This window comes from Rana temporaria, chromosome 9, assembly GCF_905171775.1.
Source record: "Rana temporaria chromosome 9, aRanTem1.1, whole genome shotgun sequence".
Taxonomy (NCBI): Eukaryota; Metazoa; Chordata; class Amphibia; order Anura; family Ranidae; genus Rana; species Rana temporaria.
In genome coordinates, this window is record NC_053497.1 from 14,954,257 (window position 1) to 14,979,425 (window position 25,169).

Sequence of the window (25,169 nt, forward strand, 5' to 3'; positions counted from 1 at the left end):
TTGTCCCCAGCATCCCATCCTTGTCCCCACCATCCCATGTCCCATCCTTGTCCCCAGCATCCCATCCTTGTCCCCACCATCCCATGTCCCATCCTTGTCCCCACCATCCCATCCTTGTCCCCACCATCCCATCCTTGTCCCCACCATCCCATCCTTGTCCCCACCATCCCATGTCACATCCTTGTCCCCAGCATCCCATCCTTGTCCCCACCATCCCATCCTTGTCCCCACCATCCCATGTCCCATCCTTGTCCCCACCATCCCATCCTTGTCCCCACCATCCCATGTCCCATCCTTGTCCCCAGCATCCCATCCTTGTCCCCACCATCCCATGTCCCATCCTTGTCCCCAGCATCCCATCCTTGTCCCCACCATCCCATGTCTTATCCTTGTCCCCACCATCCCATCCTTGTCCCCACCATCCCATGTCCCATCCTTGTCCCCACCATCCCATCCTTGTCCCCAGCATCCCATCCTTGTCCCCACCATCCCATTCTTGTCCCCACCATCCCATTCTTGTCCCCACCATCCCATGTCCCATACTTATCCCCACCATCCCATGTTCCATACTTATCCCCACCATCCCATGTCCCATCCTTGTCCCCACCATCCCATGTCCCATCCTTGTCCCCAGCATCCCATCCTTGTCCCCACCATCCTATGTCCCATCCTTGTCCCCAGCATCCCATCCTTGTCCCCACCATCCCATCCTTGTCCCCACCATCCCATGTCCCATCCTTGTCCCCACCATCCCATTCTTGTCCCCACCATCCCATGTCCCATACTTATCCCCACCATCCCATGTCCCATACTTATCCCCACAATCTCATGTCCCATCCTTGTCCCCACCATCCCATGTCCCATACTTATCCCCACCATCCCATGTCCCATACTTATACCCACCATCCCATGTCCCATCCTTGTCCCCACCATCGCATGTCCCATACTTATCCCCACCATCCCCTGTCCCATACTTATCCCCACTATCCCATACTTATCCCCACCATCCCATGTCCCATTCTTGTCCCCACCATCCCTTGTCCCATTCTTGTCCCCACCATCCCTTGTCCCATTCTTGGCCCCACCATCCCATCCTTGTCCCCAGCATCCCATGCCCCATCCTGGTCCTCAGCGTCCCATCCTTGTCCCCACCATCCCATGTCCCATCCGTGTCTCCAGCATCCCATCCTTGTCCCCACCATCCCATGTCTCATCCATAGCTGAGCCCCCTCCCTCCCTCCCCTCTGATTTCCTCAGGCCCCGCCCCCTCTTCCTCTTAGTGTTACTTTGTAACTCTTCCACTCTCAGCTCGCGCCGCGTCCCGCCCACCCTTCCTGGGGCTTGGGGGGCGGACCGGAGTGGGCGGAGCCGGGCGCCCATTCTTTGCCATGTCTTCATTTCCCTGGGTGTGGTCAGCGCTCAGAGTGTTCCGTTAGCGGAGGAATCCCACCAGTGATCGCCGATCCCGGCACCGAGTTTCCTCATCCCGCCTTCCTCTGTACGGAGAGGAGCCCATAGACTCTGCAAGGACTTACCGCACCCGACAACATGCCTAAAACGGTAAGTTACCGATCTTTATCTCCATCTCTGCTAAACTTTCCATCTGCGGGCCGGGAGGGAGGGGTGGGTGCCATGAGGCCCCATTCTCATCACATGGGGGGGGGGGGGGGGGTCCTGATCTCCCACCATAAAAAAGTAAAAATCATCATCACTTGAAAATAACGATCGTTATTCCTGTGTTAAAGTGACCCCATCACTCCTAAAAAGTACTAAAAAGTCACTTAAAGTGATCCAGGGTCAAAGGTCGACAGAGCCCAGCCAAAAATAGAAGACGCTTGGCGCTCTGGGGGCACGGGTGATAAATCGAGCCTGGACGTTGTAGGTGGTCAACGTTTTGGGTAGTTCGAAAACTTGCTCCCCCCCCCCCCTCTTCTGCACTGTATGGTTTTCCTTCCTGGCCCCCATGTCCTGTATTGACAGTCACGTTATATTATCTGCCGCCATTCTTGATTCTTTTTTTCGGACCTTCGTCCCCCAGTTAAATGATTTGGTATTCAACCCGAAGGGGAAGTTCGAAAACTTGACCCCCAACCGTGGTTCCTCTACCCCGTTCCTACTTTACCTTCTGTAGTGACAGAGTCACTTTACCTGTGTCACGATGTATTGGTTTCCTGGAAGAGCTAGATCTTTTCGAGGGTCTTCATTTTTTTGATTGCATTAGGTGCCGGTCCCCCGTTATCTGATGGGTATTCAACCTTTTGGGTAGTTCGAAAACTTGACCCCCCACTGTGGTTCTCCTTGCCAACTCCTACGTTCTGTATTGACAAAGTCACTTTAAGATCTGTGCCACCATTCTTGGTTTTCTGGAAGAGCTAGACCTTGTCGTAGGATCTTCATTTTTGATTGCATTAGGTGTCTGATGGGTATTCAACCTTTTGGGTAGTTCGAAAACTTGACCCCCAACTGTGGTTCCTCTGCCCGGTTCCTATCTTCTGTATTGACAAAGTCACTTTAAGATCTGTGCCACCATTCTTGGCTTTCTGGAAGAGCTAGACCTTGTTGAAGAACCTTCATTTATTAGTGCTTTAGGTGCCTGGAACCGTTTGGGTATTTCGTAGACGTGCCCCCCCACTGTGGTTCCGCTCCCGGTTCCTAGCTTCTGTATTGACAGTCACTTTAATATCTTTGCCACCATTCTAGGTTTCCTTAAAGTGCTAGACCTTGTCAATGGATTTTTGAGAGCTTTAGTTGCCTGGTCCCCTGTTATCTGATGGGTATTCAACCCTTTGGGTAGTTGGAAAACTTGCCCCCCACTGTGGTTCCCCTCACCAACTCCTACGTTCTGTATTGACAGAGTGACTAAATATCTGTGCCACCATTCTGGAAGAGCTAGATCTTGTCAGGAGGATCTTCATTTTTGATTGCATTAGGTGTCTGTCTCCCTGTTGTCTGATGGGTATTCAACCTTTTGGGTAGTTCGAAAACTCGACCCCCCCCCTACTGTGGTTCCTCTACCCGGTTCCTATCTTCTGTATTGACAAAGTCACTTTAATATCTGTGCCACGATTATTGGTTTCCTGGAAGAGCTAGACCTTGTCAAAAGATTTTTGAGAGCTTTAGTTGCCTGGTCCCCTGTTATCTGATGGGTATTCAACACTTTGGGTAGTTTGAAAACTTGCTCCCCACTGTGGTTCTCCCCGGCTCCTATGTTCTGTATTGATGGGGTCACTTTAATATCTGTGAGACCATTCTTGGCTTTCTTGATCCTTGTAGAAGGTTCTTAATTTAAGAGAGCTTTGAGTGCCTGGTCCCCCATTGAAGTGACACTGGCCATTCAACCTTTTGGGTAGTTCAAAAAACAGTTCCCCTCCCAAACGCCTATGTTCTGTATTGGCAGAGTCACTCAATATCTGTTCCAACATTCTTGGTTTCCTGGAAGAGCTAAACCTTGTTTGAGGATCTTCAATTATGGGAGCTTTGGATGCCTGGTCCCCCATTAACTGATAGATATTCAACACTTTGGGTAGTTCGAAAACTTGCTCCCCACCGTGGTGCCGCTCACCATCTTCTACCTTCTATATCGACACAGTCACTTTAATATCCGTTTCACTATTCTTGGGTTCCTGGAAGAGCTAGACCATGTCAATGGATCTTAATTTAGGGGAGCTGCAGGTGCCTGGTCCCCTGTTAACTGATGAGTATTCAACCCTTTGGGTAATTAGAAATCTTGCCCCCCCCCCTCCCCGTGGTTCCCCTCACCGACTCCTATGTTCTATATTGACAGTCACTTTAATATCTGTGCCACCATTCTTGGTTTCCTGGAAGAGCTAGACCTTGTTGAAGGATCTTCATGTATGGGAGTTACAGGTGCCTAGTGCCCCATTGAGCACCATGTGTTCAAATTACACCAACTGTTGTAGGTATTAAGCACTTTGGGTAGTTTGAAAACTTGCTTCCTCCTACTGCACTTTTGATTCCCCTCCCCAGGTCCTCTGTTCTGTGTCGATGGGGTCACTCAATATCTGTGCCACCATTCTTAAAGAGCTAGACTTTGTTGAGGGATCTTCATTCATGGAAACTTCAGGTGCCTAGTCTCATGTTGACCACTGTATATTGCAATTACACAAACTGCTGTAGGTATTCAGCACTTTGGGTAGTTCCAAAACTTGCTGCACCCTACCCCGTGGCTCCCCTCCCTCGCTCCTATGTTCTATATTGGCGGAGTCACTCAGTATCTATGGTGCCATCCTTGGATTTCTTGAAGTGCTAGACCTTGTTGAGGGATCTTCATTCATGGGAGCTTCAGGTGTCTGGTCTCCCTTTTTTGAGCACTGTGTGTTGGAGTGACATCAGCTGTCGTAAGTATTCAACACTTTGGGTAGTTTGAAAACTTACCCCCCCCCCCCCCCCCCCCCCGCACCTGGCTCTTGCATTCTGTATTGACTGAGTCACTTAGATATTTGTGCCGCCATTCTTGTCTCTCTTGATGGCTAGACCTTGTTGAAGGATCTCCACTTATGGGAGCTTTGGTTGGCAGGTCCTCCATTGAGTGATGTTTTGCAATGACACCAGTCATCGTAGGTATTCAACACTTTGGATAGTTCAAAAAAACGTGCGCCACTCAAACCCCCCCTTTCAACTTTGTGGTTCGCCTCACGACACCCTATGTTCACAGTGATAAAATGGGGGGGGGGGGGGGCAACAGAGTCCATATAAACCTGTGGGGATAAATAATATGGAATCTGGGAGGCAGTAGAGTTGACTCCATTGAAAACCACTAGAGAGAACCTCAAAAAGTTATTTAGCAGCTGTCATTTTGAGGGAGCATTGGTGAGCCGGCTCCTGGGATTTGTCCAGGCCTTCATGGATGTGATGATACAAAGTGTCCCCATGGATAGGAGGGGCCCCTCTGGGCTCTGTTGTTAGGCATGCTTGTAGTTTTTGTGACATTGTAGTCATCTGGAGAGGATGTCCTGTGGTCATAGTTCCCTTGTTCTCCGAAAATAATTGCCTGCCTTGTACTCCCAGTATAACCAGTCTGTATCATTGCTGGTATCACAAGGCCATAGGATGGGTATTTTGTTCTGTGGCAGTTCATAAAGACAGAAAGGGTGGCTGCCCGGGGGCCCATGAGAGCTATAAAAGTTCTGCACCTCAGCTTGTCAAGTCTTTAGCTATTCTTTAATCAATGGCTACCTGTGTAACGCTCTTAGAAAATGTTTACTTCAAACTAGATGTCAACCCTCAATCAGGCTTTCATACTCTAGATATACCTTTCCGGTGTCTGGGAACTCCTGCTAATAAAGACTAGAAGTACAAGTCATGGAACACTAATCTGATGGCCAGTGCGAAGAATGCCCCTTGCCTTGGCGGCCAGTGCGAAGAATGCCCCTTGCCTTGGCGGCCAGTGGGACGAATGCCCCTTGCCTTGGTGGCCAGTGGGACGAATGCCCCTTGCCGGCCAGTGCGAAGAATGCCCCTTGACTTGGCGGCCAGTGGGACGAATGCCCCTTGCCTTGGCGGCCAGTGACCAGTGTCTACATGCACTCCAGGAAGAGTTGCATAGCATTTCCAAGGATGGGTTTCCTGACGGTGACAACATTGGATCATGCCTGTGTAACAAACTAAAATGGCCAATGTGATGGGTGACAACTCGGAAACCCAATTGGCAGTGAGTGACAGAGCGTTGTCATCTTATAACATGAAGTGCCTATACAAGAATCTTCATGACAGGACCACCAGGGATTATTTTAATGAAAGCTGCAGATATAAAATGATTTGAAAATTACATTAATATGCCACTTTTAGTGAAACTGTCTAAAGCCACATAGCTCAATACTAGCCTTCAGTTCCGATCGTTGGACCTTCATTAGTCTACCCTACCCAACACTACACAGTATAGAACAGTCCTGGTCACGTTTTGACCTCTAATAAGCATGCCGCTCACTCCATTAATTCCTGTAGCTGGGGCTGCGATTTACTATATCCATGCAGGGGTGGCTTCATCATTGGTGCATATGGTGCAACTGCACAAGGGCCCCCTAGGATTCGGGGGGACATTTTAAACAGTATTTGGGTCAGGCTGGTGCTTGGGATCTTCCTGTAGACCCTGACACTGCTGACCCGAAGCTAAATTTACAATTGTTTACACAAGGATAACTTACCTTTTTTATAAGGACAGAAAGGGTGGCCTCCCATGGCCCTTAGGGGCTGTAAACGTTATGCACTTCAGCTTGGCAAGTCTTTAGTCCTCCTTTATATTGGTGGGAAGAATGCTCCCCAATCCTTGGTGGCCGGTGGGAAGAATGCTCCCCAATCCTTGGTGGCCGGTCACCGGTGGGAAGAATGCTCCCCAATCCTTGGTGGCCGGTGGGAAGAATGCTCCCCAATCCTTGGTGGCCGGTGGGAAGAATGCTCCCCAATCCTTGGTGGCCGGTGGGAATAATACCCCCCAATCCTTGGTGGCCGGTGGGAATAATACCCCCCAATCCTTGGAGGCCGGTGGGAAGAATGCTCCCCAACCTTGGTGGCCGGTGGGAAGAATGCTCCTCAATCCTTGGAGGCCAGTGGGTAGAATGCTCCCCAACCTTGGTGGCCGGTGGGAAGAATACCCCCCAACCTTGGTGGCCGGTGGGAAGAATGCTCCCCAATCCTTGGAGGCCGGTGGGAAGAATGCCCCCCAACCTTGGTGGCCGGTGGGAAGAATGCTCCCCTACCTTGGTGGCCGGTGGGAAGAGTTACTTTTATGGCCATTGAGAAGAAACTCCCTTTTACTCTCCGTGGTTATGTGGTGTGTGTGTGTGTGTGTGTGTGTGTGTGTGTATTTTTATTTTTTTTTGTATAATAAAAAAAAAAAAAAAAAAATGTAATATTTAAAAATATTTGTCACCTTTCTGAAAACCAAGCATCCTCACGTGTTCGCTTTGCGACCTTAAGCTTTATGCATGACCTGTATCTGCAAGCCCAGCTTCTCAGATACTTCAGCCCACCCCCTGAAAGTCAGGAAGTGACTTAGTCATTCGAACAATAAGGGGGCTGCCATTGCTCAACTTCTTTCGAAACTGTGCCTAAGTTTGATGCTTATGAGTCAGTCTTGAAACAAGTGTGCTGTAATTGAGCTTCACTATGGTGTCAAAATCCCCCCCCCCCCTCCCTCTTCTTTTTTTTTTTTTTGGTAGCCGTTCTTCTTTTCTAGTTATGGAGTCACTTTAAGGCTAGGGTCCCATACTGTATTTTTTTATTTTTTTTTTGCATGTGCTATGGGATCAAACATGTGCTTTCCTGACCCAGGGAAAATCTGGCGTTTGAACATTGTAGCGCTTTTGGAAATGCGCATCAGATCTCCCAGATGTAAATGGGGCCGTAAAGTGCAGCAGATACCTTGGCCATAAGTTGCTCGAATTTCACGGGAATCTTCTGACATTCAAGTCATCGGTGACCCCAATCGGCCACAGTCACTGTTTGGGTATTCTGACGGCCGCGGGCCCCTGGTGTCAAAATACAATGGACAGCAGCAGGAGATTCTCCAAGGACATCTCAGCCATAGTGGCCCCCTATACGTTTCTAATAATGGTGTCACTTTAAGGGCTCGTTCACACTAGTGGCGCTTTCTAAAGAGTGATCCACGTTTATCATTCATCAGAGTAATTGACAGGTGTTTGCAGAGTGGTCCCATTCGCTTGACTGGGTGGCAATCAGCGGGCAGTAGCACCCCCGACTGCTGGATTTGAAGAGGGAGCTGTTGGGGTGGTAAAAGCCCATGGCTCCACTGCAGGGTTTTCCTGTTTTACGCGTGGCGTCATATATGCACGCCCCCTTCAGCAAGACTCCCGGCACATCTCCCGCGCCCTGCTGCTTGCTACCACTCCCGCTCCCTGCCTGCCCTCCAAGTTTTTTGGGGTGTGAGATTTACAGGGGCAAGCTGATGGGCACATATTGTTAGGGGGGGCACTCTGCACATTATATTAGGGAAGGGGGGCACTCTGATGGGCTCATATGTTAAGGGACCACGCTGATGGGGGCACCTGATGTAAGGTGGCACTGTGATGGGGGCACCTGATGTAAGGTGGCACTGTGATGGGGGCACCTGATGTAAGCTGGCACTGTGATGGGGGTGCCTGATGTAAAGGGGCACACTAATGGGGGACCTGATGTAAAGGGGCACACTGATGGGGGACCTGATGTAAAAGGGCAGTCCGATGGGGGCACCTGATGTAAATGGGCGAACCTAATATAAGGGTGTTTTCTGACAGCAACTGATAAATGGGGGTAGTCTAATGGGGACACCCAATGTAATGAATTACTCTGGTAGGGGCACCTGATGTAAGGGGGCAACACCTGATGTCAGGATTATCAGATAGGGAGATGGGTTAATGCAGTTAGAGGGAGTGGAAGGGGCGTGAAGAAAGGGAAGGCCAGTCCTGTATTTGTGCATCAAAACAAATTTGCCAAGTTGGGTGATGATGTGGAGGTGGCAAACACAGAGGTGGCAGCCCTAGATGTTACTGCTACCCCTAACAGCCGGGAGAGCAACCCATCTAGTAGAGGTGGGGAGGGGAGTGCAGGTAGGCCTAGACAGTTGGTGGTAATAGGGGATTCTATAATCAGAAGGACTGATAGAATAATTTGTCGCCAGGATCGCTTCAACCGAATGGTTTGCTGTCTCCCTGGTGCCAGGGTTCGGCATGTGGTGGACCGGGTGGATAAATTACTGGGAGGGGCTGGGCATGACCCAGCTGTCTTGGTCCACGTTGGAACCAATGACAGTATACATGGAAGGTGGAGGCTCCTTAAGAATCAATTTAAAGAACTAGGCTGCAAGATGAAGGGAAGGACCTCCAAGGTGATATTCTCTGAAATATTGCCTGTGCCATGCGCAACACAGGAAAGGCAGGGGGAGATTAGAGAGCTGAATGCATGGCTAAAGACCTGGTGTAGGAAGGAGGGATTTGGGTTTCTAGAGCACTGGGCTGACTTTTCATTGGGGTGCAGCCTATATGCTAAAGACGGTTTGCACTTGAATGGAAGGGGGTCTGCTGTGCTGGGGGAGAGGTTTATGGGAATGCTGGAGGAGTATTTAAACTAGGATTGAGGGGGGAGGGTGAATTAGAATTACATCGAGCAGACAGGTCAGTTAGTGGTCAGACATTAATGGAGAGTGGAATGGGGATAGATGGGGGGAGGGTTATGGCAGGTGACAAGAAAGTTCCCATGTTGCAAACAGCCATTGGAAATAATAGTGCCATTTGTACTACTATAAATTATATGAAAAACACCAGAGAAAAATGTAACAATACATTTAAGTGTTTGTTCACCAATGCCAGAAGTCTGCCAAGCAAAACAGGTGAGCTGGAAGCTCTGATGCATGAGAAGAGCTATGATGTAATCGGTATTGCTGAAACTTGGCTTCAATCCTCACATGACTGGGCTATTAATATTCCTGGCTATGCTCTCTTTCGGAAAGACAGGGTAAAAAGGAAAGGTGGAGGGGTCTGTCTCTATGTGAGAAGTGACCTCAAAGCAAGCGTGAAAGAGAACCTGGTTGATGGAGCGTGTGATGAGGCTGAAGCATTATGGGTGGAACTGCATACAGATGTGCGTAGTTCAAAATTAATCATTGGAGTTTGTTATAAACCACCCAATGTTAATGAGGAGGTGGGGACTCAGCTCCTTGCACAGATGGAAAGGGCTGCAAGGTCTGGGACGGTGATAATAATGGGGGATTTTAACTACCCAGAAATTGACTGGATTAATGGCACTTCTGGGACAGTTAAAGGACAAAAATTTAAAAACCTATTGCAGGACAATTTTATGGTGCAGTTTATTGAGGCCCCAACTAGGAATGATGCTCTGTTGGACCTGATAATCTCAAACCATGCAGAGCTTATTACTAATGTTCAGATAAAGGAACACCTGGGTAGCAGTGATCATAACATGATTTCATTTAATGTTAACTATAAGCAAGAAATACATACAGGAAATATTAAAACACTAAATTTTAAGAGAGCAAATTTTCCAAGGATGAGGGCTGCTCTCCAGGACTTGGACTGGGAGGGACTATTGGCACATATGAACACAGAACAGAAATGGGAATTCTTCAAAAAGACTGTGTGGAACCTCACTGCAAAGTATGTTCCCATGGGCAATAAGTTTAAAAGGCTAAAAATAAAACCTATGTGGCTCACGGTCAAAGTTAAAAAAGCTATAAACAATAAGAAAGTAGCTTTTAAAAAATATAAAAATGAAGGAACACTAGTGTTTAAATGTTACAAAGAATATAACAGGATATGTAAAAAGGAAATCAAGGATGCAAAAATTCAAAACGAACGACAGATTGCAAAAGATAGTAGGACAAACCCCAAAAAATTCTTTAAATATATTAATAGTAAAAAGGTGAAGTCTGAGCATGTAGGCCCCTTACAAAATAATCTAGAGTGGGTGACTGGGGACAAAGAGAAGGCAAATTTATTAAATGCTTTCTTCAGCTCTGTGTATACAATGGAGCATGGGGGAGCTCATGTCCAAAATGGGGGTGGGAGTGACACAGCCCCAAATCCACAATGGCTCAAAAGTGATATGGTCCAGAAATATTTAGACAGAATAAAGGTGGATAAAGCACCTGGACCTGATGGCATCCATCCACGGATCCTAGGTGAGTTGAGCTCTGTCATTTCAAAGCCACTGTATCTAATATTTAGGGACTCATTAAAGACAGGAATAGTACCACTGGATTGGCGCAGGGCCAATGTGGTGCCCATATTTAAAAAGGGAACAAAGTCTTTACCAAGTAACTATAGACCTGTTAGTTTAACTTCTATAGTTGGGAAGATACTGGAACGTTTAATAAAAGACCACATGGATGAGTTCTTGCTGGAAAAAAACTATTTAAGCAGCAGTCAACATGGATTCATGAAAGACAGAAGTTGTCAGACAAACCTGATTTCCTTTTATGAAGAGGTAAGTAAAACCCTGGACAGAGGCGTGGCTGTGGACGTGATATATTTGGATTTTGCAAAAGCGTTCGATACAGTTCCGCACACACAGCTCATGTGTAAGGTAAGGTCTACAGGATTGGATATATCAGTTTGTAAATGGATAGAAAACTGGCTGAAAGCCAGAATTCAGAGAGTCGTGGTTAATGATTCTTACTCTGAATGGTCCAATGTTATCAGTGGTGTACCCCAAGGTTCAGTGCTGGAAACCTTACTTTTCAATATATTTATAAATGATATTGGGTCTGAGATCAAAAGTAACATTTCTGTCTTTGCAGATGACACCAAGCTATGCAGTGGAATAACGTCCTTACAGGATGTCTCCAATTTACAAGCCGACCTCAATGCTCTGTCTGATTGGGCGACTAAGTGGCAGATGAGGTTTAATGTAGATAAATGTAAAGTTATGCACTTGGGGGCTAAGAATATGCATGCATCATACATACTAGGGGGAGTACAACTGGGGGGGTCTGTAGTGGAGAAAGATCTGGGGGTTTTAGTTGATCATAAGCTCAATAATGGCATGCAATGCCAAGCTGCGGTTTCCAAAGCGAGCAAAGTCCTTTCTTGTATTAAGAGAGGTATGGACTCCAGAGACAGAGATATAATTTTGCCCTTGTACAAATCATTAGTAAGACCTCATCTGGAATATGCAGTTCAGTTTTGGGCACCAGTTCTCAAAAAGGATATAGGAGAACTGGAGAAAGTGCAGAGAAGAGCAACCAAATTGATAAGAGGCATGGAGGAGCTCAGCTATGAGGAAAGATTAGAGGAACTAGATTTATTCACTCTTGAGAAGAGGAGAATTAGGGGGGATATGATCAACATGTACAAATATATAAGAGGTCCATACAGTGAACTTGGTGTTGAGTTATTCACTTTACGGTCATCACTGAGGACAAGGGGGCACTCTTTACGTCTAGAGGAAAAGAGATTTCACCTCCAAATACGGAAAGGTTTTTTCACAGTAAGAGCTGTGAAAATGTGGAACAGACTCCCTCCAGAGGTGGTTCTGGCCAGATCAGTAGATTGCTTTAAGAAAGGTCTGGATTCTTTCCTAAATGTACAGAATATAACTGAGTACTAAGATTTGTAGGTAAAGTTGATCCAGGGTAAATCCGATTGCCTCTCGGGGGATCAGGAAGGAATTTTTTCCCCTGCTGTAGCAAATTGGATCATGCTCCGCTGGGGTTTTTTGCCTTCCTCTGGATCAACTGTGGGTATGAAGTTGGGTGTATAGGATTTTACTGTGTTTTTTTTATTTTGTTTTTTGTGGTTGAACTGGATGGACTTGTGTCTTTTTTCAACCTGACTAACTATGATTGGGGACATCTATATTTAGAGTATTACCAGCATGTATGGAGGAAACCATAACAAAAGTGCCATAAAGCGTGTCTTGCGCCCAAAAAAAGAAAGTAGATGCATTCAATCTTTCATGGCACAGACTTGAGATTCGGACCTCGGTCTATAGTAAATTTTAGTGACTGGACCCCTGATAAAATGTATAGATCTGATATACCGTATTTATCGGGGTATAACGCGCACCCCAAACTTAGGAAGGTAGTTTAAGGGGAAAAAAACTTAAATTTTTGTCCATCGGCGGCCTTGTGGGGGTCCGTCTGCGGCTTCCTTGCGGGGGGGGTCCATCCAGGTGTCCATCCGCACCTTGCCTGGGGTTGCAGCGGTGTTCGTTTTTGAATTAGGCGCCGAGAGGAGCCGGATTGCCTGTGTGTTCGGCTTCTCTCGCGTGGCTGTGGGCGGAGCCGAGCCTAGCCGAATGCGCAGTACACTCGGCTCTAGGCTGCGGCGCTTGGCTCCTCTCGCGTGGCTGCGGGCGGAGCCAAGCGTGGCCGAGACTAGCCTAGTGCGCAGTACACTTGGCTCGGTCTATTTCGGGGGCGCCCGGGAACAGCCGTATCGGCGTATTTTGCGCTCCCACGATTTTCCCCTGAATTTAAAGGGGGGAAAAAAGTGCGCGGTATACGCCGAAAAAATACGATAGTTAGCAATTTATTAGTATAAAGATTTTAGTAAAAATATAACTAAATAAATTGTGTGTGTATGTATATATGTATATGTGTGTGTGAGAGACAAGATGGGATAGAACTCCAAAAATTATATATATATATATATATATATATATATATATATATATATTATAATTTGGAGTTCTATCCCATCTTGTCTCCCTCTTGAATATTTGACATTCGGGGAACTCAGAGACTCTTTATGCTCTCATGTTCGCGTGCTTTTTGAGCAGGAACTTAGTTCCCGGAAGATCCGCCATTCATACATATGTAGCGTCTGCAAAAAACCCTAAAAGTGCAACAATTAAAGTGAAATGTAACTTTTTAGGATATGAGAAGTGCCGGTTTTGCGTTCCATCGTCTGATTTATGGGTCGGGTGTTTAATAATAATTCTGGGTAGGTGTCCAAAGTTTGGGATGTGAAATGTGACATTTCGTGGTGAGTCATTGAGGATTGGGGGCGTTACGGGGCAGGGTGTGGTGCTGGGGGGGGGGGCTGTGGGGGATGGGATGAGGGGAAGGGGGGGTGGGTGGGTTCGGAACTTTCCCGCATTTAGGGAAGACAGTTGAAGCCTTCTGTATGGAGTGTGACTCAGGGTGTCTCCCTTCTTGTCTTCTACTGGAAGGAAGTGACCAACATTAACCCAACGTTAACCCTGCACTGCAAAGATGGTGTAGCTGGAGGCTCTGTTTCGCCGCTATCTCCCCGAATGTGACAGCTGTGTACACCGTACTTCTTTCTTTCTTTCTTTTTTTTTTTTTTTTTTTTTTGTGATCGGTTATGTCGAGGCAAACCCTGGATGATGTTGTTTCCCAAAGCGTTGTGTAGAATAAACACTTTCCATGTTTATATAATAAGATCATTTGTGTTTTATGTTTTTTGTTTTTTTAGTTTGTTACGTCTCGGTGCTACTGATCTCCTGCCGCAGCCCAAAAAAAAAAAAAAGCTAAAGTCAAAGGGGCAGATCCACAGAGATCTGCACCCGCGCAGCGTATCAGATACGCTACGCCGCCGTACCTTACCTGGCTTTAGTTCGAATCCTGGAAAAATTTGCGCCGTAAGTTAGGGCGGCGTAGTCTATCTCTGGCGGCGGAATTCAAATTGGCGATTAGGGGGCGTGTTTCATTTAAATGAAGCGCGTCCCCGCGCCAAATGAACTGCACATGCGCCGTCCCTAAATTTCCCGCTGTGCATTGCGCTAAATGACGTCGCTAGGACGTCATTTTTTTTTAACCTAGATCTGAATTACGTCCATCCCGATTCACGGACGACTTGCGCAAAAAAAAAAAAATTCAAATTAAATGCGGGGACAGCGGCCATACTTAACATGGCAAGTCTAACTATACGCCGCAAAACACCAGGTTTAACTATACGCCGGAAAAAGCAGACTAGAGACGACGTAAAAGAATGCGACGGCTGCGCGTACGTTCGTGGATCGTCGGAAATAGTTAATTTGCATACCCGACACGGAAAACGTCGATAACTCCACCCAGCGGACGCCAAAGTATTGCATCTTGGATCCGAAGCCGTACGCCTGTCAGATCTAACCCAGATGCCGTTGTATCTTGGTTTGAGGATTCAAACTAAAGATACGACACGGGTAATTTGAAAGTACGCCGGCGTATCAGTAGATACTCCGGCGTACTCGCTCTGTGGATCTGCTCAAAGTCTCTGTCAAGGTTTATGTAGTTATTTTATCAGCCCTCCTCTTGTGGGGGGGGGGGGGGGGTCCACGTTCTTGACTATTTTTGTACCGAAGTTTGCGTTCACAAAAATACGTCTGATGCGCAACATTTGCAAAAGTACATTCACTTGTAGGGCCAGGTGTACGCGGCACCGGCTCGTGAAAGGGCCTGGAAATGTATGCTAGGCTCATCAGACGCCTACAGATCACCATGTGCCTGAACCCTTTACGCTGGCCATACATTATTACATTTTCTGGAACCTTCACCTACGGAGTGCAAGGGCCTGCCTGATTGCATACAAATTGAAATTTGATTAGGTCTGATCTCCTCCTATTAACTTGCTGACCACAATCTATAAATACGTTGTGGCTTTGAAGTTGGTTTACCTTTCAGACCTCATAAAAGTGGCCCAAGCGGCTAAATAGCCTCTGGATTGCTTTCAGAAGCGGCGGGAGGGGACTTCCCTCTGGATCGCTTTCAGAAGTCCCTTGACCCCCCCCCCCCCCCCACTCATTGTTCGCTGGGGTGTCTCGTCTATAGCAGCTCATCTAAGGGATCCGACGGGTTGTGCGGTTGGCCATAGATCTTTCCAGATAGTCTTTGATCGCCTCTATGGTCTTGGATGACTGGAGCACCGTCACGACGCTGGTTTAGGGAGTAGTGTGGTTTTTTTTTTTTTTTTTTTTTTAAACTGTAAAAAAAAGTGTGTGTTGTATAAAATAATATTTTTTTTATATAATTTTTTTTCCCTAGCTAATAATAATAATATTACTATTATTATTATTACTATTATAATAATAATAATAACAAAGAGATTTGGGGTCCTCTCCCTTGATGCTAGGTTCACACATATGCAATGCGGAAACGAGCGCGATTCCTGTGCGGGTTTCCGCATCGCAGTTTACATTGCCCTATGCGAACCTCTGCTGGTGTCAATACAGAGTTAATGACCCCCCCCCAAATCGGATCGCAGTGCGAACTGCCAAATGGATGGCATGGGTGTGAAAGCCCTTGCAATCCGATTCCAGTGCGGACCAAAAAAAGGGTCCTGCGCCATTTTGGTGCGACTTCAGTCATACAAACGTAATGGCTGGATTCACATTGTATGTGCACAGCAATGCGGTGTGAATCGCATGTGATGTCTGACATCGCAATAGTGCGAGCCCAGCCTACAGTAGAACGATAGACATTTTTCCAATTCTGGGTAGCGCAAGTCAAGATTTTTATTTATATATTATTTTTATTTTTTTCCAACCATCTGTGTTCCATTGTGGATATTTCCCTTCATTTCCTGTCCCATAGCCTAACAGGAAGTGAGGTTCACAGAATGAGTGTCCCTATTTTGAAGATTTCCCCTCTACTATTTTTTTTTTTTTTTCAATGATAATGGTAAACAGGAAAAATGGAGAATTGGAATCTCCTTAAGGGTCCTTTCACACGTGCGGACCGTTTTTTAGATCAGTTTTTTATCATCAGTTGATCCGTTTTACATCCGTTTTACATCCGTTTTTTTCATCTGTTTTTTATTTTTTTTTATTTAGAACTTTATTTTTATTACATATTTTGATGAAAAACGGATGTTAGCGGATCGAATGTTAAACGGATCGTCCACTAACATCCGTTTTTCGTCCGTTCAAAAAATAGGGTTTTCTTCCGTTCAAAAAAACGGAGCTTAACGGAGACGGATGTTAACGGACGTTAGCGGATGCTCATCCGCTAACGTACGCTATCCCATTGGAAAGCATTGCAGTCCGTAAACGGACGTATGAAAAAACGGACGAACGTGTGAAAGGACTTTAACAGGGGCACAGACTGTAATAAAAACTGACGGGGTTTTCTGCCTCTCCAAAACCTAAACTAAAAAGTTCTTTTTTTTTTTTTCTTTTTTTTTTTTAAGAGTACCTGTCATTCCTTGTTTCTATTACACAGGGCTCTCCTGCCCTTTTTAGTTGTTGACCCGGAAGTGACGTGTGACATCACTTCAGGGTCTCTGACAGTTTCCCCCATCATCAAGGGAAAGAATTTTTGTATTGTGATTGGTGGAGCACAGGGGGTCCCAAAAAAAAATAACATAGGGGACAAAAAAAATCCCCTATGTGATGGTTATATATATATATTGGTTGATGTTGCCCTCTGGTAAGCGTATCCAATCTTCTCTCCTGGGCGGTGGATGCACTTTTAGATTTTTATTTTTTTCCCCCATCACGATCACCATTGAAATTAACTTATTTTTATTTTTTTCGTATTCTCTATTTGGACTGTTTTTTTTAAAAGATGACGGTTCTTACTCTATACCAGAATGTGGATAAACAAGGACCTTCATGGCAGCTTCACCAGGGATTGTTCTAATGGGAGCTTCAGAAATGGTATTAACATTTTAACACTTTGGCTTAGATTGGCTTCAGTTTAGTTAGAAGAAGGTCTCAGCTTTGCCATATGGACTTGACATTCCTTCAAATTGTTGCCCTTCCCCCATTGAGAAAGATTGCTTTCATACACTCGGTAGAGTCGTGAATATTTGTTGAAGGGACGCATTCTCTGGGACATTCTTGTTTCTTTGCATACAAATCAACCGAAAAACCCCAAAAATTGCTGCGGCATGCCTCTGCTGAGAAGATAATTCTATTCTATGTGAAATGCGTGTATAGAAACCCTCTTGTACATAAACCAGCCTGACATTATGCTGAAAGGGGACATTTGCATTATTTGGAAGGCTAAAGGCTCACAAACGCAAAAAAAAAGCTCAAATAAAAATAAATTTAACTTTTATTTTTAATAATCAAAAATATTTGTGTGTGTGTGTGTTTATAATTTTTTTTTTTTTTTTTATTAATAAAAAAATAATAATAAAAAAAAACTTTATTTGTAAAAATGTGTGTGTGTGTGTGTGTGTGTGTGTGTGTGTGTGTATATATATATATGTATGTATATATATATATATATATATATATATATTCTCAGTAGATACGCCGTCGTAACTCGGAATCTAAGCCATTGTACATTTAAGTGTATTTTCACATTGAGTTACACTTAAATGTAGCGAAGATACGACTGCCTGCGCCGTCGTATCTTAGCTGTCTAGTTCCGCCGGTCGCTAGGGGCATGAATGCTGATTTACGCCTAGAATGCGTAAATCAGCGAGATACGCCAATTCACGAACGTACGCTTGCCCGTCGCAGTAAAGATACGCCGTTTACGTAAGGCGTTTTCCGGCGTAAAGTTAGTCGAACAAATAGCTGGCCTAGCCAATGTTAAGTATGGCCGTCGTTCCCGCGTCGAAATTTGAAAATTTTCCGTTGTTTGCGTAAGTCGTCCGTGAATGGGGCTGGACATAATTTACTTTCACGTCGAAACCAATACGTCCTTGCGGCGTACTTTGGAGCAATGCACACTGGGATATGTCCACGGACGGCGCATGCGCAGTTTGTAAAAACCGTCAATCACGTCGGGTCACGAGTCATTAACATAAAACACGCCCCCCTGTTCCTCATTTAAATTAGGCGCACTTACGCCGGGCCCACTTGCGCTACGCCGCCGTAACTTAGGAGGCAAGTGCTTTGTGAATACAGCACTTGCCTCTCTGACTTACAGCGGCGTAGCGTAAATACGATACGCCGCCTCAAAGATAAGCCAGTCTTTCTGAATCTGGCTAATCGACTTAAATGGTACTGTCTCTACCCATGGAACACAGCCACATAGACTTCTTTGAGAATCGCTCTGCTTTTGAGGGAAAGGCACATAGACTTCTCTGGCCTTGGGACACAGCCAGATATACTTCTATAAGACCGGCCACATAGACTTCCATGGGACTAGCTATGACCTTGGGACACAGCTGCATAGACTTCTATGGAACCGCCTCCACTCTTGGGGTACAGCCACATAGACATCTGTGGGACCATCTCTGCCCTTGGGTAATGGCCACATAGACTTTTATGGGACCATCTCCTCCCTTGGGACACAGCCACATAGACTTCTATGGGACGAACTATGACCTTGGGACACAGCCACATAGACTTCTATGGGACCATCTTCATCCTAGGTACACAGCCACATAGAGTTCTATGGTGCTGTCTCTGCCCTTGGGACACAGCCACATAGACTTCTATGGGAACATCTCTGCTCTTGGGCACAGGCATATAGCTTTCTATTGGATGGTCTCTGGCCTTGGGACACGGGCACAATTAGTCTTCTATGGAAGTGTCTCTTTTTATATACGGCTCCAGGTTACCAGAAGTCAGTGAGGCTACAATGTGCCAGCATGACCGGGTCAGTGGCAAACGGAATGAATTCACTTTGAGCACTTTTTTTTTTTTTTGTTAAAAGATGTATGGTTTTTGTAGTCTCTTTTTTGGTAGTGTATTTTTCTTTTTCTTAGCTGTACTGCAGTCGGGGGTGGAGGAGGGTGAGCGCATTGCTTGCACCACTGCACATTATGACACTTCCTTCCTGCCAGTAGCTCTATTTGGGTGGAACCTCTTTTTTTTTTTTTTCTAAAGCAGGAAGCCGCCGTTCATCCAGCTGTGCTATATTATTTATTTATTTTTATTATTTTTTTAACCATTTATTCTAAATATAAGGAAATTTATGTTCTAGATGATGACTTTTGTGTCATAAATAAAACTTTTTTTTTTTATACATTTTATAAAAAATAGACCGGCGTTGCCCGGTCTTCCTATCTTAACCTTTTGGGGAGGAAAATCATAGTAATATAAATATACCGTATTTTCCGGCGTATAAGATGACCCCCTAATTTTCCAGGAAAAAATTTGATTTTGGGATATACTCACTGTATAAGACTACCCCCTTCTTACTAGTCTTTCTGGAAGCTGAGGGGTAGCCAGAACCGCTGACAGAAACAGGCTTTTTCAAATCTCACTGTGCCATTACATTACATGCCCAGACTGTGCCACTGTGCCATTACATGCCCCCACATTGCCACTGTGCCATTACATGCCCCCACATTGCCACTGTGCCATTACATGCCCCCACATTGCCACCGTGCCATTACATGCCCCCACATTGCCCATCTTTTATATAAGGGTGTAGGTAAGGGTTAATTTAACTGTCATATATTTGTATTTGGCATATAAGTAATATGTGTACCAGGTATTATTGAAATATCTCCAGGCGTACAGAAGTTATGTGGGAACATACATTTCCCATTGATTTGCATGGGACTTTAAACAAAAACCCTGACCCTCACAAATGGGGGTAGTTAAGGCATAAATGAACTATCCTATAGTTTAAGTGGACATATAAGTAACATGTGACCAAGTGTTATGGAAATATGTACAGCCGTTTGGAAGTTATGAAGTAACATGTATTTCCCATAGAGTTGAATGGGACTTTAAAGGAAAACCCCGACCATGGCAAATGGGGGTGGGTAAGGGTTAAACCACCTATCCTATGTTTGTTGCTGACATATAAGTAACATGTGTGCCAAGTTTCATGTTAATATCTTTAGCCGTTTGGACGTGATGCTGGAACCTACATACACACGTTGAGTTTTATATATATATATATCTGAGGACACTGATGTGAAAGGGGGGGGGCTGAGGACACTGATGTGAAAAGGGTGGGGGGGGGGCTGAGGACACTAATGTGAAAAGGGTGGGGGGGGGGCTGAGGACACTAATGTGAAAAGGGTAGGGGGGGGCTGAGGACACTGATGTGAAAAGGGTGGGGGGGGCTGAGGACACTGATGTGAAAAGGGTGGGGGGGGGGCTGAGGACACTGATGTGAAAAGAGTGGGGGGGGGGGGGGGCTGAGGACACTGATGTGAAAAGGGTGGGGGGGGGGCTGAGGACACTGATGTGAAAAGGGTGGGGGGGGGGCTGAGGACACTGATGTGAAAAGGGTGGGGGGGGGCTGAGGACACTGATGTACAGGGGGACTGTGATATAAAAGTGGTCTGGCATGTGTTGTAGTGCAAACATGAGTTTTGGAACTCCTACCAGAAGAAAATATTACTAGGTTTACTAGGATTTTTTTGTATTTTTGTTTTTATAATTAAAAAAAAAATATATATATATATATATATATATATATATATATATATATATATATATATATATATATATATATATATATATATATATATATATATATATATATATATACATATACAGTATAATTTTACACACACATTGCAAACCAAAATCTTTTTTTAGTATACATTTTTTTGCATTTGGAACTTGCAACAAGTTTGTTACGTGTGCGACGCTGTGACTTGCCGCTCTGATTGGACGTTTTACGCGTGTAGAATTTTGGGAACGTGGATTTCAAGGCCTGTGTTGAGTCTTCTTTGTATTCCGCCGACATAGAAGTGGAAACCTCGCATCCTCCGGGGGAAGGGCTCTTGGCAGTTGGTGATAAAGACCGAACCTTGTTCCAGCTTGAATGGAGGCATTTTTGGCCGCGTTCTTGCGAGCTCCAAACCCGTCAAGTCTCTACTTGAATGGAAAAGCGCAAAGTCGTCTCGGGGTTAAAAAGAAGCTAATATTGCTAGCAAGTCTCTAACAGTTCAGTACTGTGTTTAAAAAAAAAATCTAAAAATGATGTATAGGTATTTTCTACATTTAAAAACAAATGTTTAGGGAAAGACAAAATATTTTATTTTTCTGTATAAAGGATGAGGCCTCGGAAGGGGGGGGGGGACATTTTTCCTATAATATTATTATTATTATTATTATTATTATTATTATTATTATTATTAAAATATATATATATATATATATATATATATATATATATATATATATATATATATATATTTTTAAGAATGAGTAAAGGGGGAAAAAAAAAAAGATGTAAAAATTTAAGGGAAAAAAAAATGAATAAATAAAATACCTGTGCATAGATAAATATAATACATTAAAGAAAAAATGGAAAGTCAAAGGAAATTAAAGCATTAACAAATGAAGCAATAAATATAATTAAGAATATAAAAATAAAGTGAAGACCTGAAAATAAACAATGCATTTAAGCATCTCCATGGTAAAGTCGTATTTAATATTTAATGAGTTTTACATTTAAGGCACTTTAATCTTACAAAGAATTCCATCACTGCAGATGTGAAGATCCAGAATTGAATATTCTTTTACTAGTCTATCCATCTCCTACAGGAAAGGAAATTTCTCAGAGCTAGGAATCGACCCCCCCCCCCCCTTCTTCTTCTTTTTTTTTTTTTTTTTTTCATTAACTGAAAACTTGCTGATGATTCCCCAACACTCCATAAAGAATCTGGAATTTGGAATATGCTGCAAAGTTTTAGGCCTGGAGTTTAACTCTGTATGCAGAATATATATTGTGTCTCTTTCCACTAAAAAAAAAAAAAGCTTCTTACGTTGGCCCGTGGGAAGAAAGCTTCTTGCGTTGGTGGCCGGTGGTAAGAAATCTTCTTACAATGGTGGCCTGTGGGAAGAAAGCTCTTTACGTTGGCGGCCTGTGGGAAGAAGGCTCCTTGCGTTGGTGGCCCGTGGGAAGAAGGCTCCTTGCGTTGGTGGCCCGTGGGAAGAAGGCTCCTTGCGTTGGTGGCCCGTGGGAAGAAGGCTCCTTGCGTTGGTGGCCCGTGGGAAGAAGGCTCCTTGCGTTGGTGGCCCGTGGGAAGAAGGCTTCTTGCGTTGGTGGCCCGTGGGAAGAAAGCTCCTTGCGTTGGCGGCCCGTGGGAAGAAAGCTCCTTGCGTTGGCGGCCCGTGGGAAGAAAGCTCCTTGCGTTGGCGGCCCGTGGGAAGAAAGCTCCTTGCGTTGGCGGCCCGTGGGAAGAAAGCTCCTTGCGTTGGCGGCCCGTGGGAAGAAAGCTCCTTGCGTTGGCGGCCCGTGGGAAGAAATATTTTTCTGTTGGGGGGGGGGGGGGGGAGCTTCTTGCGTTGGTGGCCAGGGGGAAGAAAGCCCCTTCCAGTAGCAAGAGCGACACTTGCGTTGGTGGCAAGAGCAACGCTTCTGTTGGCGGCAACCGGGAGGAGGACCGCCTTTACATTGGTGGCCAGTGGGAAGAAAGCTCCTTATGTTGGTGCCGGTGGGGAGAAAGCTTCTTGTGTTGGGGGGAGAAAGCTCCTTCCAGTAGCAAGAGCGCCCCTTGCGTTGGCAGCTTGTGACAGGAGCAACTCTTCCGTTGGCGGCCAACGGGAGGAAGCTTCTTACGTTGGTGGCCTGTGGGAAGAAATCTCCTTACATTGGTGGCTGTTGGGATGAAAGCTCCTTCCAGTAGCAAGAGTGCCCCTTGTGTTGGTGGCTAGGACCAACTTTACATTGGTGGCTGGTGGGAAGAATGCGCCCCTCCTGTTGGCAGCTAGTGGCAAGAGCACCTCTTCCGTTGGCGACCAACCAGAGGAGGACCGCCTTTACGTTGGTAATCATTGAGAGACCTGATTGCGTCGGTGGTCAGTAGAAGGACTGCTCCCCCTACAGATGTGGTCAGGTACTTATCTGGCTTATCATGGAACCCCTAGAAACCTCTGGAGGAGCCGTGACTGAGAAGGGAACTCCTGAATTGTACTTTGGTGCAAATCCTGAGTAAAGAAAAGTAGAAGCTTTAACTTTTCGAAGGACTTTTTGGTGACTGATAGGGTTGACCTTCCTCCTCCTCTCCATATATAAAATACCGTACTTGCCAAATGTGTTACCAAAAAAACATTTTTTTACTTCTCTTTTTGGTTTAATTTGAGGAGCTCCAGTCCCGAGTTCTAGAAACGACTTTTTCAGCCTGGCCTCGGGCGTAGGATAATGTCCTATACATAGAAGGAATGACTCAGTACATCAGACTTGTCCCAGACGTTGCTTGGGGGCCCTTTTTTATTTGATTGTTCTTTCTCTCTGGTTTTCTTCAGCTCCCTTTCTTTGTGATGTGGGGGATTTCGGTAGTCGGTGGATGTGTAATACTTGCGCCACGCCTTGTAGCTGGCTGTCTGCATCCGGCAGGATGTGAGCCGCGGAGTTGCTGTTCTAGGTGTAGCCCCACTTCACAGTTCACAGCGGAATTTTGAAGAATCAGATGAACATATTTTTAGTGTTGAGTAACGCCGGCTTCCATAAATGTCCCGCAGTCATTTTTTTTTTTTACTGTACACGAGCAACACCCCTCACTTTGCATGGAAAGTACATGTGATGGTTTGAGGATGTTCCTCCTTTTTTAGATGTATTTTATATGATCGGTGCAGCATGCTAAAGAATGTCAGTGTAACGCTTCTCGATATTTTCTTCCTCTCACAGAGATCATAGTATTACCCCTGAAGAATCTTCTATATACTTTCATCTCCAGAAGGACGGCACCATCTTTGTTTAGGCCAGGGGTTGACAAATTTGCTTGGAATCTAGGAGTCAGCTAAAAAAGTTAGGAGCCAGAAAACGCACCCAGTCCCGATGAGCTTGCGCGCAGAAGCGAACACATACGTGAGCAGCGCCCGCATATGTAAACGGTGTTCAAACCACACATGTGAGGTATCGCCGCGATTGGTAGAGCGAGAGCAATAATTCTAGCCCTAGACCTCCTCTGTAACTCAAAACATGCAACCTGTAATTTTTTTTTTTTAAACGTCGCCTATGAAGATTTTAAAGGGTAAAAGTTTGTCGGCATTCCACGAGCGGACGCAATTTTGAAGCGTGACATGTTGGGTATGAATTTACTTGGCCTAACATTATCTTTCATAATATAAAAAAAAAATGGGGATAACTTTACTGTTGTCTTATTTTTTTATTAAAAAAAGTGAATTTTTTTCCCAAAAAAGTGCGCTTGTAAGACCGCTGCGCAAATACGGCGTGACGGAAAGTATTGCAACGATCGCCATTTTATTCTCTAGGGTGTTAGGATAAAAAATATATATAATGTTTGGGGGTTCTAATTAGAGGGAAGAAGATGGCAGTGAAAATAGTGAAAAATTACATTAGAATTGCTGGTTAACTTGTAATGCTTAACTTGTAATACCAGATGGCGCCAGCTCACACATCTGGTGGTAATAACTTGTAATACCAACGGCTCACCACCAGATGGCGCCAGCCAGCCCACCTTCCAAGCCAAGTCGCCAGGAGACTATTTCTAGTCGCCATGGCGACCGGGATTTGTCGAGCCCTGGTTTAGGCATCATTCAGGGTCACCAGCTATCTTCTGGACTGAGATGTCGGCTTAGAGATGACAGTTGTGGAAATCCTGTTGTCAGTGCAGTTCTGGTGACCTCGTCTCTGCCTTGGCAAGGTCCCTGGTGTGGTGACCTCGTCTCGGCCTAGGCAAGGTCCCTGGTGTGGTGACCTCGTCTCGGCCTAGGCAAGGTCCCTGGTGTGGTGACCTCGTCTCGGCCTAGGCAAGGTCCCTGGTGTGGTGGCCTAGGCAAGGTCCCTGGTGTGGTGGCCTAGGCAAGGTCCCTGGTCTGGTGACCTCGTCTCTGCCTGGCAAGGTCCCTGGTCTGGTGACCTCGTCTCTGCCTGGCAAGGTCCCTGGTCTGGTGACCTCGTCTCTGCCTGGCAAGGTCCC

General features: G+C 45.5%; 1 protein-coding gene across 1 annotated transcript in view; it reads left to right on the top strand.

Annotated features, from left to right (window-relative positions):
* The first annotated feature begins 1,379 nt into the window (after positions 1-1,379).
* LOC120913122 (moesin) overlaps positions 1,380-25,169 on the top strand; it is a 90,948-nt gene continuing 67,158 nt past the window's right edge. Inside the window, exon 1 of the mRNA XM_040322841.1 lies at positions 1,380-1,560. Within this exon, the coding sequence (XP_040178775.1) occupies positions 1,549-1,560 (12 nt within the window). The 5' untranslated portion in view covers positions 1,380-1,548. The remainder of the gene's footprint in view (positions 1,561-25,169) is intronic.